Source organism: Brassica napus, chromosome C9, assembly GCF_020379485.1.
Source record: "Brassica napus cultivar Da-Ae chromosome C9, Da-Ae, whole genome shotgun sequence".
NCBI lineage: Eukaryota > Viridiplantae > Streptophyta > Magnoliopsida > Brassicales > Brassicaceae > Brassica > Brassica napus.
Genome location: NC_063452.1, coordinates 23,676,084 through 23,690,669, shown reverse-complemented (window position 1 = coordinate 23,690,669; position 14,586 = coordinate 23,676,084). Strand labels below are relative to the sequence as shown.

The following is a 14,586-nucleotide window of genomic DNA, read 5'->3' as shown; positions in this document are numbered from 1 at the left end:
AAAAAATCACGGTGTCTAGGTCAGAGGTGATTTCCTATGACTGCTGATGCTATGTGTCAGACTGCTCAGCAGTCCTTACTACTATGACTTTGATTCTCTTTGGTGGCCATATGTGCAATGATTGAGCTTGTCTCTAACTCTTATTCTTTTTCTGAAAACAGGGTGTACAAGTGAGTCTAATCTACTAGACGAGAACAACAAGATTGAACCAGACTATTACACAAGCATGGTCTCTGATATCACTAAACTTATGGACTCCCCTTAGGATGTAAAGGGCATCATCACCGTCTTGCTCTACCCTGAAACAGTTTTGCGTATGGCAAGATGAAATTTCTGATTTTTTTGCTCACTCTTAATAATCAAATCTGGTGATCCATACATCAACAGAAAACATGGAGTCTGCTAGCTTTAATAAAAGTTGAGTTGAATTCATCTTCTATGTTTCTGAAGAAAAGATTTGAAGTGTTGAATATAGGTAATAAGGTTTTCCCATGGAATAGACCTGGGCATTCGGGTTGGGTGTCGGATTCGGGTCGGTTCTTGTCGGGTCCGGATCATAGACATTTGGACCCAACTAGGTACTTAGAAATTTTAGGTTCGGGTTCGAGTCGGTTCATGTCGAGTCTGAATCGGTTATTGTCTATAATCCCAATACCCGTAATTTTTGGGTATATTTCGGGTTCGGAACGGTTTGGGTACGGGTCGGTTCTGGTCTATAATTCCAATACCTGTAATTTTCGGGTATAATTCAGGTCCAGGACGATTTGCGTACGGGTCGGTTCCAGTTGGGCGCGGGTCTATAATTTCAATACCCGTAATTTTTGGGTATATTTCGGGTTTGGGACAGTTCGGGTATTTATGATCCGAAAAAACCAAAGTACTCAAACTGGACCCGAAAATCCAAAAATACCAGAAAAACCGAGAAAATACCCGAAATCTGATCCAAAAACCCAAAAAATACCCAAAATTTTACCTGAATATCCACATTATACTTTTGCAAAACTAAAATTATACTTGAAACTATTTCTCGAAGACCCGAACACAAAACTTAAAAAATATATGAAATACCAAAAATATACCAAAACACCCAAATATACAAATAAGTTTTGGGTATTTCGGGCACCCGATCGGGTCTAACCCAAACCGGGATCCATGGGGCCAAAGAAAGAGGATCCATTTATATACTTTAGCATAGACCCGAACCCGAACATGTATTTTCGGATCGATTCCAGTTTAAATTTTCGGGTTCGGGTAAAATGCGCAGGCCTATCAAGGAATTTCTTAGTAACCGAAGAGCCTTATGCTCATGCTTCCAAAAGCACAGCCTGGTTTCATGTCATAGGGAGGTTGATGAGTTTGTGGCAAAAACCATTTTCATCCATATAGTACAAGGTTTATACTCACGTATGTGTCAATTTGCAACGATTAAAAGCTAGCCTCGACGACCAGTTTTTGATGAAAAGATAGCATCTTTAGGTTTTGGGAAAACTTTAACTAAAGTTTTGCTGATTTTAGATTAGGCCAAAACAGATCAAATCTTGAGAGCCACCTAATATTTCTCTATGTCCACGTTTCATAACTCACATTCAATGTATAACTAACTAGTAAAAAGATGGATGAAGAAAAGCCCATGCAAAGAGCCAAAGGGCAAAGTTGTTACCTTGTTATTGTCTTTCCTTCTTGGCTTTTGCATTAAATCAGGAAAAGTTCCAATAAATACTTGACATAATTTTTATTTGTTATAAAAATATTTAAATTATTTTAGTTTCTCATTTAATACAAAACTTTTTTTTGTCAAGTTTAATACAGAACTTATTTTTAAATACTAATTAACACCTAAATATTTAAAAATTGATTTTTTTTTTTTTTTTGAACTGAAAAAATTGAAAATTTTACACTTAAGTTAACGACGCCAACCCGTTAAATGGATTCATTAAAACATCATTATTTTGACGGTGTACTATCATTAGTTTGGTGGTGTTAGACTTTCGATTTCCCATGCATAACTAGCACAAAGATTGAGATGTCAAATTTGATCAAAAAAAAAAAAAGATTGAGATTTAAAAAAAAAAAAAAAAAGGAGCCAAAAGGCAAAGTTCAACAAGTTGGTTTTGTCTTTTATTGCTGGCTTTTGCACTACAAATCACAAAGAAAGACTTTTTTTAGTGCGCTATAGTCATGTTTTGCCATTACAAGGAAATTAACCTTTGAATAACACACACACACACGTAGAGAGAGCAGACCCATTCATAGCTATCGCCGGCCCCTAAACCTTTTAATACGCCGTAAATTTACTCTTTCTTTATAGGAAATTTACCAATCGAAAAGTAAATTAAAACGTTTCTAAAGGTTTTGAATAGTAGAGACTTAAAAAGAGACCAACTTTGAATATGCCATTATCTCTTCTATTTGAGCTTTCTTTTACCAGTAAAAGACAAAGACTCACCAAATCCCACAGCGAGTTCTTAAGTGTATTTATAGTAAGTGATTAACATGAAACTGCATATACCGCTTACAAATAACGTTCCCTTATTTCAAAGTTTGAATCTTTCTCTCATTTGTTCCGTTAGTTCATTGAAAAAAGCTCTAGACTTTAATTAAGACAAGATAGGATTTTGATTATTCAAACATAACCAACAGAGACGGAAAGAAATCTGAAGCTCTTCTTTAAATTTTGGTTTAGACTTTTAGAACATTTGGAGGTGATATTACGACAAGTCTATGTCAAAGTAGTTCCTATGTTAAAGACAATGAGTTAATTTCTGTCGGGGGTGTTTTGCTGTCTCTCCTACCACCACCTCGTTCACCTTTAATGATGGACTAACTAATAGTAGTTCGGTGCAACGTGACAAGAGGAGAAAAAAAAAGAGAGTCGATCTTGGAATTTTACTCTCTTATTCTTCTTCTAGGAAACTCTGTTCAGAGGAAGAACAATGGGGATCGTCTCGGAACAAGCCGTTGATGAATTCCAGGAGCTCATAGATAAAGGTCTGACCTTTTCTTCTCACCTGTTTCTGTTTTTGCTTGGATTTGCTTATACTTAACTGGGTAAAACTTCGTGACAGTTGAGGAGCCATTGAAGACAACATTTAAGGTATGTCCGGTTCTTTGAGAGCTAGAATGGTTTCTTTCCCTGCTCCAAGCTTCTTATTTTCATTGTTGTGAATCTGCAGAATGTCCATCAGGGATACCTGAGGGAGACTTTGATTCGTTTTCTAAAAGCACGAGATTGGAACTTAATAAAAGCTCATACAATGGTATGTCACATCTCCTAAAACTCCTCGTTATCTGGTTTCTGAATGTGTCTGGTTTCATCCTTCTTTTTTTTTTTTTTTTTTTTGTAAATTCACTTTCAGCTGGTTGAATGTTTGCGTTGGAGGGTGGATAATCAAATTGACAGTATCTTATCCGTGAGTCATTCATTTTCTCTCTCCTTGTCTGTGTGTGTTGTGTTTTTATAAGCTCTGTGTTGTATGAACATTAAATCATGTTTTTTGGTTCACGCAGAAACCTATTGTTCCTAGTGAGCTGTACAGGGACGTACGTGATTCTCAGCTCATAGGAATGTCAGGTTACACCAGAGAGGTAGCCCCACCCACTTAGGATGATTCCTCATTGCCTTTTTTTTCTTGGGCATATCTTTTCTTAGTTCTTAAGTGGTGCTAACCTTGATGTTTAGGGCTTGCCTGTGTTTGCTATTGGTGTTGGCCTCAGCACATTCGACAAAGCTTCTGTAAGTTGCTTCCTTGTTTTTGTCCTAGTTCTTCACAAGATCAAGTGTTAAACAAAAATGAACGTTTTCCGCATACAGGTTCACTACTATGTCCAATCACACATCCAAATCAATGAATACAGAGACCGTGTACTACTGGTGAGAGTTACATGTTAAATGACTAAACTTCTTCTTTTTTTTTTTTGGTTTCTTTCTTGCTGTAATTTACTAATTTGTATAAAACTGTTACAGCCGTCTGTATCTAAGAAGAATGGGGGGCCAATCACCACCTGCGTCAAGGTTCTAGACATGACAGGGTTGAAACTTTCAGCCCTCAGCCAAATTAAGGTATGAAACAATAATAATGAATAATGATACTGCAACGCAAACACTCTTTATACTCTTCTTAATAACTTTGTGTGCTCAACATCTTGATGCAGTTAGTGACGATCATATCAACCATTGATGATCTGAACTATCCAGAGAAGACAAACACATACTATGTTGTGAACGCTCCATATATATTTTCCGCCTGTTGGAAGGTAAAAAGCCTCTGTGATTCTCTTCTGTTTTTGCAAGTCAAGGTGTTAGCTAGTTAAAGCATGTACATATGTGTGTAACAGGTTGTAAAACCGCTTTTACAAGAGAGGACGAGGAAAAAAGTTCATGTGTTATCCGGTTGCGGAAAGGATGAGTTATTGAAGGTATATATAATAAGCATTTGCTTATGATCTTTTGGTGTGAAAATGCAAAAGTTTCTCTAAAGTTTTTGTGGGTTCTTTTGTAGATTATGGACTACACATCACTCCCACATTTCTGTAGAAGAGGAAGCTCTGGGTCATCTCACCATACTCAGAGTGTAGATTGTTTTTCTATCGATCATCCTTTCCATCAACAGCTATACAACTATGTCAAGCACCATTATGAGACCCAGGGACAAGCTGAGCCTGCAAAGCAAGGTTCTTTCCACGTGGGTTTTCCTGAGCCTGTAGCTGAACGTGTTGAGATGGCTAAAACCATAGAATCAAAACTGCACAAGTTCGAGAACTGCAATGATCTGAGCAAGCCGGTTGATGACAGAAAAGCCAGTTCATGAGAACTTGGAAGATGATGAACCCTGAATGCTTCTGAGGGGATTCCTTTCAGTGGGTTCACAATTAAGATGTATTTTACAGTTGAGCTAGCAATTCAAATGACGAAGTACTGAGCACTGTCATCTCCATAGCCATGCAAATGTAAAGTGAAGAAAAGAGAATAAGATGTTGAACTCAATGTACTCCTAGATTCATCTATAGTTTATATTTGATCCTCTGGATCGACATTTGTAGCAAATTTTATATGTAGTTTTGGAAAATGTACCTCTCTAACTCCCTAAGAATCTGGGTGAGTGCTGGTCTATCAACTAACTTAGGTCTGTGGGTTCCAGTAGTTCGGTTTTCGGTTAGTTCAGTTCAACATAAATCTTACCGAATTAGTTATTTGTTCGGTTCAGTATTCACAGTTAGTTTGGTTTTCAAAAATCCTACCCAAATTTTTAATTTCAGTTATATTTTGGTTTAGTTTTAATAAAATTTTGGATATATTTCGGTTTGAAATTTGATTGGTTCAATTTGTGTTTCTGGTATTATTTTGGTTATATGATAGACTCTCGATACTCACAAGTATAGGAAGAAAGGAATATTTGTACAGATTCAGCTTCGAAAGTACAATTCGAATTACAATCTCATAACGAAAGTAAAACGAATCATCGATCTCATGACGATCGTGAAGAGAGACTCATAGCGTCACTCACTTTCAACAAACAAAGCATAAGGCTAAAATAGAAACGTTCTCGACCCTTTATAGAACAAGTAGTCGTTTATTAGTTGTAACGGCAAACCCTCTCTCTCAGATAGAGGTTTCCACTTCACTTCATTATCCTTCATTCCTCCAACGCCTTGCCCTTCTCACTCTTGGTGTACTTCCTATAGTAAGTGTTATGGTATCTATCAATACTCCTCTCATCGAAACCGAGCTTGCCCTCAAGCTTGAAAGAAGGAAAAGAATCCACAAACTCTCTCGACGACATCCAAGAATCTTCAGCATGAGACTTCCCCACCCAAGAAACCAACAACTCCAATACTCCTTTGTCAGTGTGGCGTTTGGCAATCACATCAGCAGGTTCCAATGGCGCATCAACAGGATCCAAACAAACCAGTGGTAATGCTTGAACTGTCTCAGCTTTACCCAAAGCTTTCTTTAACTGAGATATGTGAAAGACTGGATGGATCCTCGAGCCCTCTGGTAACAACAACCGATAAGCAGCTTTACCAACCTTAGCCACAACCTGATAAGGACCATAGAACTTAGCGGCGAGCTTCTGACAGAAACGACGCACCACCATTTGCTTAAGATTAACCATATTCCCAACCTCCAATGACACATCCCTTCGTTTCTGATCCGCTTGGTTCTTCATGATCTGCTGAGCTCTCCGTAAGTTCTGCTTCAACTGCTCCAGCATCCTATCACGAGCTTTCAAAGACTCTTCTAGCTTGAAGTTTCGAGTAGAACCCTCCTCGTAGCGAATCAAGCTAGGAGGTTCTCTACCATACACCACCTGAAACGGCGTAGCTTGAAGAGACTTGTGAAACGATGTATTATACCAAAACTCGGCCCAACACAAGAAAGAAGACCAAGTGCGAGGATGAGCTGAAGCATAGCAGCGTAAGTATGTCTCAAAGCAACGGTTCAGGACCTCCGTCTGCCCATCTGTTTGAGGGTGAAAGGCAGTACTATACTTCAACTTTGTTCCAGCTAAGCGAAAGGCTTCCTTCCAAAACGCACTTAGGAACAAGCGATCACGATCAGAAACAATACTTCTCGGGAAACCATGCAACTTAACTACCTCCATAACAAACTTCTGCGCCAAATCCGTCACGGTAAAGGGATGCTTCAAGCTGATGAAGTGAGCATATTTACTCAGACGATCCACCACTACCCAAATCACATTAACTCCTTGAGATTTGAGATGTAGGTAGACCTTCAATGAAATCTATGTTAATGTCTTCCCACACTTTCTCAGGTATAGGTAACGGCTGAAGAAGGCACGCAGGAGACAATGTAGAATGGTTGTGGGTTTGAAAAATCGAACACTCCGCAACAAATTTTTGAACACACTTCTTAATCCCCTCCCAATGAAACGACATCTGGATCCTCTTCAAAGTCTTCGCAACCCCTGAATGACCTCCCAATTTGCTACTGTGACATTCCTCCAAAATTAAGGGAATGAAACGAGACTTCTTCGAAATCACCAAACGTTTTTTCCTCCATAACTTCCCATCAACCACTTTGAACTTAGAAGCAGAGTCATCCTTCAACACCTGAGCTATCTTCAATTGTAACTCTTCATCCTCCGCAATCTCGGCGAATAAATCCTCCCATTGAATCACTGTTGGAACCGTTATATGCATCAACAAACCCGACAACGACATGCTTCGAGATAACCCGTCAGCAGCCTTATTCTCACACCCCGGCTTGTAAAAAATCTCAAAATCAAATCCCAACAGACGAGTTAACCATCTTTGATAATCTATATTCACCTCCTTTTGATCCAACAGGTACTTGATACTCCTCTGATCCGTATGAATGTGGAATCGACGACCAAGCAAGTAATGCTTCCATTTTTGAACCGCCATAACAACTGCCATCAACTCTCTTTCATAAGCAGGCTTTAATTTCTCCCTTGGAGTAAGCGAATGGCTGAAAAACGCAATAGGCCTGCCATGTTGCATCAACACAGCACCCAAACCGAAACCTGAAGCATTCGACTCAATAACAAAGAGTTTATCAAAGTTCGGTAAAGCCAGAACTGGAGCATTTGTCACCGCATCTTTCAGTTTCTCAAACGCCCTTTGAGTCTCGTCTGACCATTCAAACTGGTCCTTCTTCAGCAAGGTAGTTAATGGTCTCGCCATCAACCCATAATGCCTCACAAACCGGCGATAGTAACCCGTGAAACCAAGAAACCCCCTCAGCTGCCTGACTGACTTTGGAATTGGCCACTGACGCATGGCTGCAGTCTTCTCTCCGTCAGTAGTTACACCCGCCTGTGAGATGATGTGACCTAAATAGTCAACTTGTTGTACCCCAAACAAACACTTCTTAGCATTCGCGAAAAGCTTGTGCTCCCGAAGAACTTCTAGCACCAATTTCAAATGTTGCAAATGATCAGACATATTGGCACTATAAACCAATATGTCATCAAAGAATACCAATACAAACCTCCTCAAGAACGGCTTAAAGACCTTATTCATCAAACTTTGGAACGTAGCCGGGGCATTGGTCAAGCCAAAAGGCATGACCATGAACTCATAATGCCCCTCCACGGTTCTGAAAGCCGTTTTCTTCACATCCTCTTCACACATCCGTATCTGGTGGTAGCCCGACCGTAGATCAAGTTTTGAAAATACTGCTGCACCATGGAGTTCATCCAACAACTGATCTATAACAAGAATTGGATACTTGTTAGGGACAGTAGCTCGGTTGAGGGCTCTATAATCCACACAAAAGCGAAAACTTCCATCTTTTTTCTTCACCAAAAGAACAGGGCTCGAAAAAGGGCTATCACTTGGACGTATGATCCCCGACTTGAGCATCTCTGATACCATTTCTTCCATAACAATCTTACGAGCATGAGGGTATCGATATGGTTGTACCGAGACAGCCGAGACCCCCGGAACCAGCAAGATCGAATGTTCTGTTCCTCTTAGTGGCGGTAAGGCTGTAGGTACTGCAAATACATCCGCAAATTGCTGCAGTAAAACCGTTACCAACGCATTAGGCTCTCCCCTAACAGAACTCCCTTCCACTCCTTTGAACTCCAGATCATACTCCTGTGTAGTTGCACCCATGGCTGAAGAGATGGACTGTAACGATTGATTGATACTATGCAACCCTGGATCACCAACCAGCGTGACACGCTTGCCCTGATAAAGAAATGATAACTCCTGCTTCTTCCAATCAACCTCACATCTCCCCAAAGTCTCCAACCATTGCACACCCAATATGATATCAACAGATCCCAACTCCAAGGTAATAAAGTTAGACACGAACTCCGTGGACTGTAACTGCAATTTAACCTCCCTGCAACATCCAAGAGCTCGCACTGACACGCCATTTCCCAACAAAACCTCCATGTTCTTATCCATCTCCACCTTCAAATGCAACTTGCTCACCACCGCTGGCGACACAAAGTTATGAGACGCGCCGCTATCAATCATCACAATCACCTCCTTCTGAGTGATCAAGCCACACAACTTCATTGTCTTTGGTGAATCAATGCCCACAAAAGAATTGAATGATAACGTCATAAGTTGTTGTACTCCACTCTGATAATTCTCCTCCAAATCATAGTCTTGTTGTTCCAGTACCTCCATCTCACAACCATTTATGACTGTTAAAATTCGTAACTCCTTGTTTGGACAATCATGAGTCTTCGACCAATGAGCTTTGCATTGAAAACACAATTTATCTCGTCGCATCACATCCAACTCAGTATCCGAATATCTCAACCGTGCCCTCTGCACTTCTCTTTGGGGAGGAACATTCTCCTTTGAAGCTCCCGAATCAATCTTCAATCTCTCAACTGTTCTGCCATGACTACCTCCTCCCTGAAAGCGTGAAGTAGACTGTTTCCGAGCTCCTTGACGTCCTTCTCCCAACTGAGTTTCTCCCACCACTTTACAAAACGCACTGCTCTCCATTCTCAACACCGCTGCTATGTAATTTGATAATCCATGCGGATCCTTCATTCTTATTACCTCCTTCATCTCCAAAGTCAAACCATTATAGAATATGCGTTCCAGATGGTCATCAGCTACACCAGGAACCAGTGAAGAAAGTTCCTCAAACTCCGAAACATACTCAGCCACTGTTCCCGTTTTCTTGATAGCAAACAGCCTAGTAGCCGGCTCATCATCAATAGATTCTGAAAACCTCGTTAACATTCGTTGAACAAAGTCTCCCCAACTCTGAAATCCCTCACGACGCATCACCCACGCGTACCATTTCTTCAACGCTCCTTGTAAGCAAAGAGGAACCAAATCAAGCTTTGTGGCATCACTGTATCTCCCAAGAGTATAGAAATACTCAATATCCACAATCCACTCCGCTACCTTCGATCCATCACAAAACGGCATCTCAATCTTCTTCAGCATACTCTCTCTATTTCCCAGATTCAACTCATCGGAACGAAAACCTAACGAAGCACTCTGGTTAATATCTCGAAAGGGACGGCGAACCTGAGAAGCCGCGATCGAAGAACCAGATTGTTGCTCCACCTCTTGAGCTGGCATCTTCCCCACTAATTTCAACACAGCTTGCACCGATGAAGCCAAATTTGTAATCGCCGTCTCCATCGAACTCATCTTCCCGTCGATCGACGACGTTTTGGCCTCAACCGCTGCGATCGCCGCGTTCGCCACACCTTGTTCTCTGTTCAAGCGAAAGAACGCGCCCGATAGAAACTCGATCTGCGATTCCAAGCCCAAACCGCGTAGATCCTCCTCGTCAGCGATCTGAGAATACTCCGGAGAACCACTCATAGACATCTGAATCGTTGAATTCGAACTTTTCACCGCACCAATGATAGACTCTCGATACTCACAAGTATAGGAAGAAAGGAATATTTGTATAGATTCAGCTTTGAAAGTACAATTCGAATTACAATCTCATAACGAAAGTAAAACGAATCATCGATCTCATGACGATCGTGAAGAGAGACTCATAGCGTCACTCACTTTCAACAAACAAAGCATAAGGCTAAAATAGAAACGTTCTCGACCCTTTATAGAACAAGTAGTCGTTTATTAGTGGTAACGGCAAACCCTCTCTTTCAGATAGAAGTTTCCACTTCACTTCATTATCCTTCATTCCTCCAACGCCTTGCCCTTCTCACTCTTGGTGTACTTCCTATATTAAATGTTATGGTATCTATCATTATAATTCTTTTTAAAAGAAAACCAAAATAATCAATTGCCAAACAGAACCGAAAACCAAACTCTTTAAAAAGTCTATCGAATTGAACCGAACTCCTAACCGAACTAGCCGAGAATTTTGGTTTGGTTCGGCTCAAAATCCCAGCACTAATCTCACGCGTTAAACTATATCTCCCATAAGAGTTGTGACTAGACGTAAACATCACTGGCATTACAAATTCACTTCAGTTTGTATGTATCAATATTAGTTTGATTTCTAACACACTTTTATTGCCTCTCATGACACACAAACTTAAACAATGTACACATGATTTTGCGTTCTATAACTTCAAAATGCTTCAGAGTAATGAATACCCGATTGTCTTCTCCGACCTGGCAACAAGTCAATAAGTTTGAAGTTAAAAAGCATTGTATTAAGAAGCATTAGTTGGCATGTAAGCTCTTGCTTTATGCTAAATGATATGCTTACCAGAGTTAAAAGAGGGAAGCTTACATGAACTCGAGAACAAGTGCTGATGCTCCTCCTCCTCCGTTGCATATTGATGCCACTCCATACTTTCCCTTCTTTGCTCTCAATACCTGAATCAGAAGGATTCAACAACAATTATTCATGGTGGATTCAAGTCTATTCAACATCATTATTGCATGCTCTTAGGACTTACACCCAGTAATGTGACTAAAATGCGAGCACCACTGCATCCCAGTGGATGTCCCAATGCAACAGCCCCTCCATGTGCATTCAACCGTGCCTGTTTATGTATACATTATCAGACACACTGAAACTGACATTCCCTGCAGGGCCAGATTTGAGCCAAACCCAATGAAACATTGGTCTTGGTTCCAAATTTCTTTTGACATTTTTATATAGGTTTAGTCTCCCAAAACCCAATTTATGAAGAAAAAGATTTTTACAAAAATTCTTAACAAATGCTTACGGCCTCTAAATTTTCTAATCCAGCCCTGCGTAACTGTATTTGTTTCATGACTTACAGGATCTAACCCCAGCAGTTTCTGATTGGCCAGAGCTACAACCTGTGTGGGGAGTAACAAGTCAGAACAGTCATACCTCTAGAAACATACGCAATAAGTTAAAAAGCAATGAGAGCTAAGTAAGCAGGATTACAGAGAAAGCTTCGTTAATTTCATAGTAATCAACTTGAGATGCATCTAAACCAGCACGCATTATAGCTTTAGGAATAGCAAGTGCCGGCGTGGTTGTGAACAACTCAGGTGCCTGAGCAGCATCAGCATATCCTCTAATCTTAGCTATAACATTCAATCCAAGTTCAATAGCCTTCTTTCCACTAACTAGCACTAACGCTGCCGCACCATCACTGATCCACCAACGTAAATCAGAGCCAATGAGTAAAGCAGAAGAAAAGCATTCACATAGAGCAAGCGAGAGAGATGCATAATAAAGAGGACCTTATACTTGATGCATTTCCAGCAGTGACTGATCCCCCATCCTCCTTGAAGCTTGGTCTAAGCTTCTTTAACTTGGCAGCATCAAACTAATTCATCGCCAAAAACAAAAGTTTTAAGCAATGAATGCAAATCCTAAGAGAAGCAACGGTTGCTCAAAACAGTTACCTTCCCAATTCCATCATCCTTGTCAATAACAACAGATGGCTTCCCTCTTCCAGAAGAAACCTCAACCTATCAATATGAATGAATGAATTTATAATTCTTCCTTTTTTTCTGAATACCAAAAGGGTCCGTAGTCCCTCGGGCCCGAAACTACAGTACTATAAGTTTCGTCTCAGCGAACTGGGGACCTCTGACACAATGGCCAGGATCAGTTCCAGTTGAGCTAATGGCCTCTGGCTATTATTATTAACCATTACAATCCTATTAAAGTTGATTCCAAAAGAAAGGAGAGGAGGTATTACCGGAACAATTTCCCAAGCGAACAACCGAGCGTTTTGTGCAGCAATACCACGCTCAAAGCTCTGTATAGCATAAGCATCCTACAAAAGTATAAGGTCTGTAAGTAAGAGCCAAAAAAAGACAGGTCAAGGATAAGGATGAGTGACCTGTTCTTCTCTTGTAATACGGTACTGGTCAGCGCATATTTCACCACAAACTCCCATTCCAAAGTCATTGTACACATCCCAAAGTCCATCTTTCGTCATACCGTCAACAACAGTATCATGTCCTAATCGTGAACCCCTTCTGCTCTCACAGAAATCATAAGAAAGAAAGCTTTTCAGGATGAGAAAAAAACAGCGCAAAACAGCCTCTCTGGTGTTTCTTTCTTTCACCTTGCGTTTGGGAGGTACTTTGGTACGTTTGACATGCTCTCCATCCCACCAGCCACAACAACATCATTCAAACCGAGCTGGATACTTTGAGCCGCTAACATTACGGCTGAAAGTAAAAACAGTGATGTGTACATCTTATGTTCAATGATCATAGTGGTAAATGAAAAAGGTTTACCTTTCATCCCAGCAGCACAGACTTTGTTGACAGTGGTGCAGATCACTGAATAGGGAATCCCAGCACCAAGTGCAGCCTGTCTTGCTGGCGCTTGCCCAAGATTGGCGGTTAAGACATTGCCAAAGAAAACCTCTTCCACAAGAGCCGGTTCAACGTTTGCTCTCTTAAGTGCGGCTATGAGTGGAGTGTGAAGCTGTCAGTGAATGAAACCAAAAAAAAGAGACAGAGAGAGAGTAAAAGAACACTACCTTCAATCGCTATGGAGCCGAGTCTTGGGGCAGTTATAGAAGAGAGAGAGCCTAGGAAGTCTCCCATAGGCGTTCTCGCCACTCCCACAACACAAACATCTGCACCAACCAGAAACACAAACTGAGAGACTTGGAACAGAACAAACAGGCGCGAGGGACTAATAAGTAAGAAAGAACCTTGAGGCTGTACGGACTGATCAGAGACGGATGAAGCCATGGAAGTCACCAAGAAGTTATGCCGAGCCTGATAATTCAGAGAGAGGCAGAGATGAGAATCAAAAGAGATGATCACAACTTTGGCTTGTGGGCACGTGTAAAACTCATGAACCTATCGATTTGCTGGCAGATAAGGACGATCGGGCTTGTGTTAAAGATGATTACGAGGTTACGTGACACCGAGAGAGATCATAATTGACATTAAAAAAGATAAAGGTGGAAGAAAGAGATAAAGACAGAACAAGAGTTACACGTCAGATACCAATCTCAATGTCGCCTTCCACTACCTTGGTTTGCGTGATTGCTTTTTGTCCCTTTCTTGTAATGTTTTATAAGGAAGAGATGTGAGATCCAATGTATCATTGATGTTAGTTTTGTTCTGTAGTTTCCATTCGAACACCGAAGATGTCCAGTGTATCCACGACATTCCTAAATGTGATGAGAGCAGTAACAGTTTATCCCAGCCTTAAAAGCCGATTCAAAATCATTTGGAAACAAAGACCGTACATGTTGCAATTAGACAAAAGGGGTTGCTTGCTAAGGACTTAGATACCACACACACTAAGGTATCACATTATAAGTCTTATTCTATTCTAGTAAATTTGTATCACACCAAAAGTTTCCTTTTTTTTTGGGTGCATATATCACACCATAAGTTTCATTCTAGTAAATTTGTAGGGGTACATATTAGGTTCGAATATAACACATATTTTCAGTTCTAATTTATATCACACCCTAAATTCATAAAATAATCATATATAGTTCGGATTTTGTTATATCAGCTTAGTTCAGATATATCCAAAATAAAATCTAAAATTTAAAAGCACACAAAATAATAAATACTTACTTATATAGAATTAAACATTTAAAATATTTATTAAAAATTTTAAATACTTACTTTTAGATATCATATCAAATTTACAATGGAATTGAATATTTTAGGTATATATTTACGTTTCAAATATTTACATTTCATATTAATTTAGATATTTGGATCAAT

General features: G+C 40.1%; 2 protein-coding genes across 9 annotated transcripts; one reads left to right on the top strand and one right to left on the bottom strand.

Annotated features, from left to right (window-relative positions):
* Window positions 1–2,497: 2,497 nt before the first annotated feature.
* LOC106418175 (SEC14 cytosolic factor) lies at window positions 2,498–5,066 on the top strand. Its single transcript, XM_013858838.3, has 11 exons — window positions 2,498–2,988; window positions 3,066–3,094; window positions 3,174–3,257; window positions 3,357–3,410; window positions 3,508–3,585; window positions 3,680–3,733; window positions 3,812–3,871; window positions 3,965–4,060; window positions 4,153–4,254; window positions 4,336–4,416; window positions 4,500–5,066. The coding sequence occupies exons 1-11, from the start codon at window positions 2,934–2,936 to the stop codon at window positions 4,806–4,808; spliced, it is 1,002 nt and encodes a 333-aa protein (XP_013714292.1). The 5' UTR covers window positions 2,498–2,933; the 3' UTR covers window positions 4,809–5,066.
* A 5,294-nt stretch (window positions 5,067–10,360) lies between these two features.
* LOC106418172 (probable acetyl-CoA acetyltransferase, cytosolic 2) lies at window positions 10,361–13,881 on the bottom strand. 8 transcript variants are annotated; one of them, XM_048768490.1, is made up of 14 exons: window positions 13,548–13,780; window positions 13,371–13,469; window positions 13,123–13,296; window positions 12,948–13,053; window positions 12,720–12,858; window positions 12,576–12,653; window positions 12,277–12,342; window positions 12,112–12,197; window positions 11,810–12,020; window positions 11,622–11,718; window positions 11,349–11,435; window positions 11,156–11,265; window positions 11,041–11,058; window positions 10,361–10,660 (listed from the first exon to the last, which is right to left on the bottom strand). In XM_048768490.1, the coding sequence occupies exons 1-14, from the start codon at window positions 13,585–13,587 to the stop codon at window positions 10,643–10,645; spliced, it is 1,329 nt and encodes a 442-aa protein (XP_048624447.1). In that variant the 5' UTR covers window positions 13,588–13,780; the 3' UTR covers window positions 10,361–10,642. The 8 variants fall into 8 exon arrangements, with proteins under 8 accessions (XP_048624447.1, XP_048624448.1, XP_048624449.1 ...); XM_048768491.1 differs by having other exon boundaries at window positions 11,180–11,265; XM_048768492.1 differs by having other exon boundaries at window positions 11,180–11,265; window positions 11,677–11,718.
* Between the last annotated feature and the right edge of the window lie 705 nt (window positions 13,882–14,586).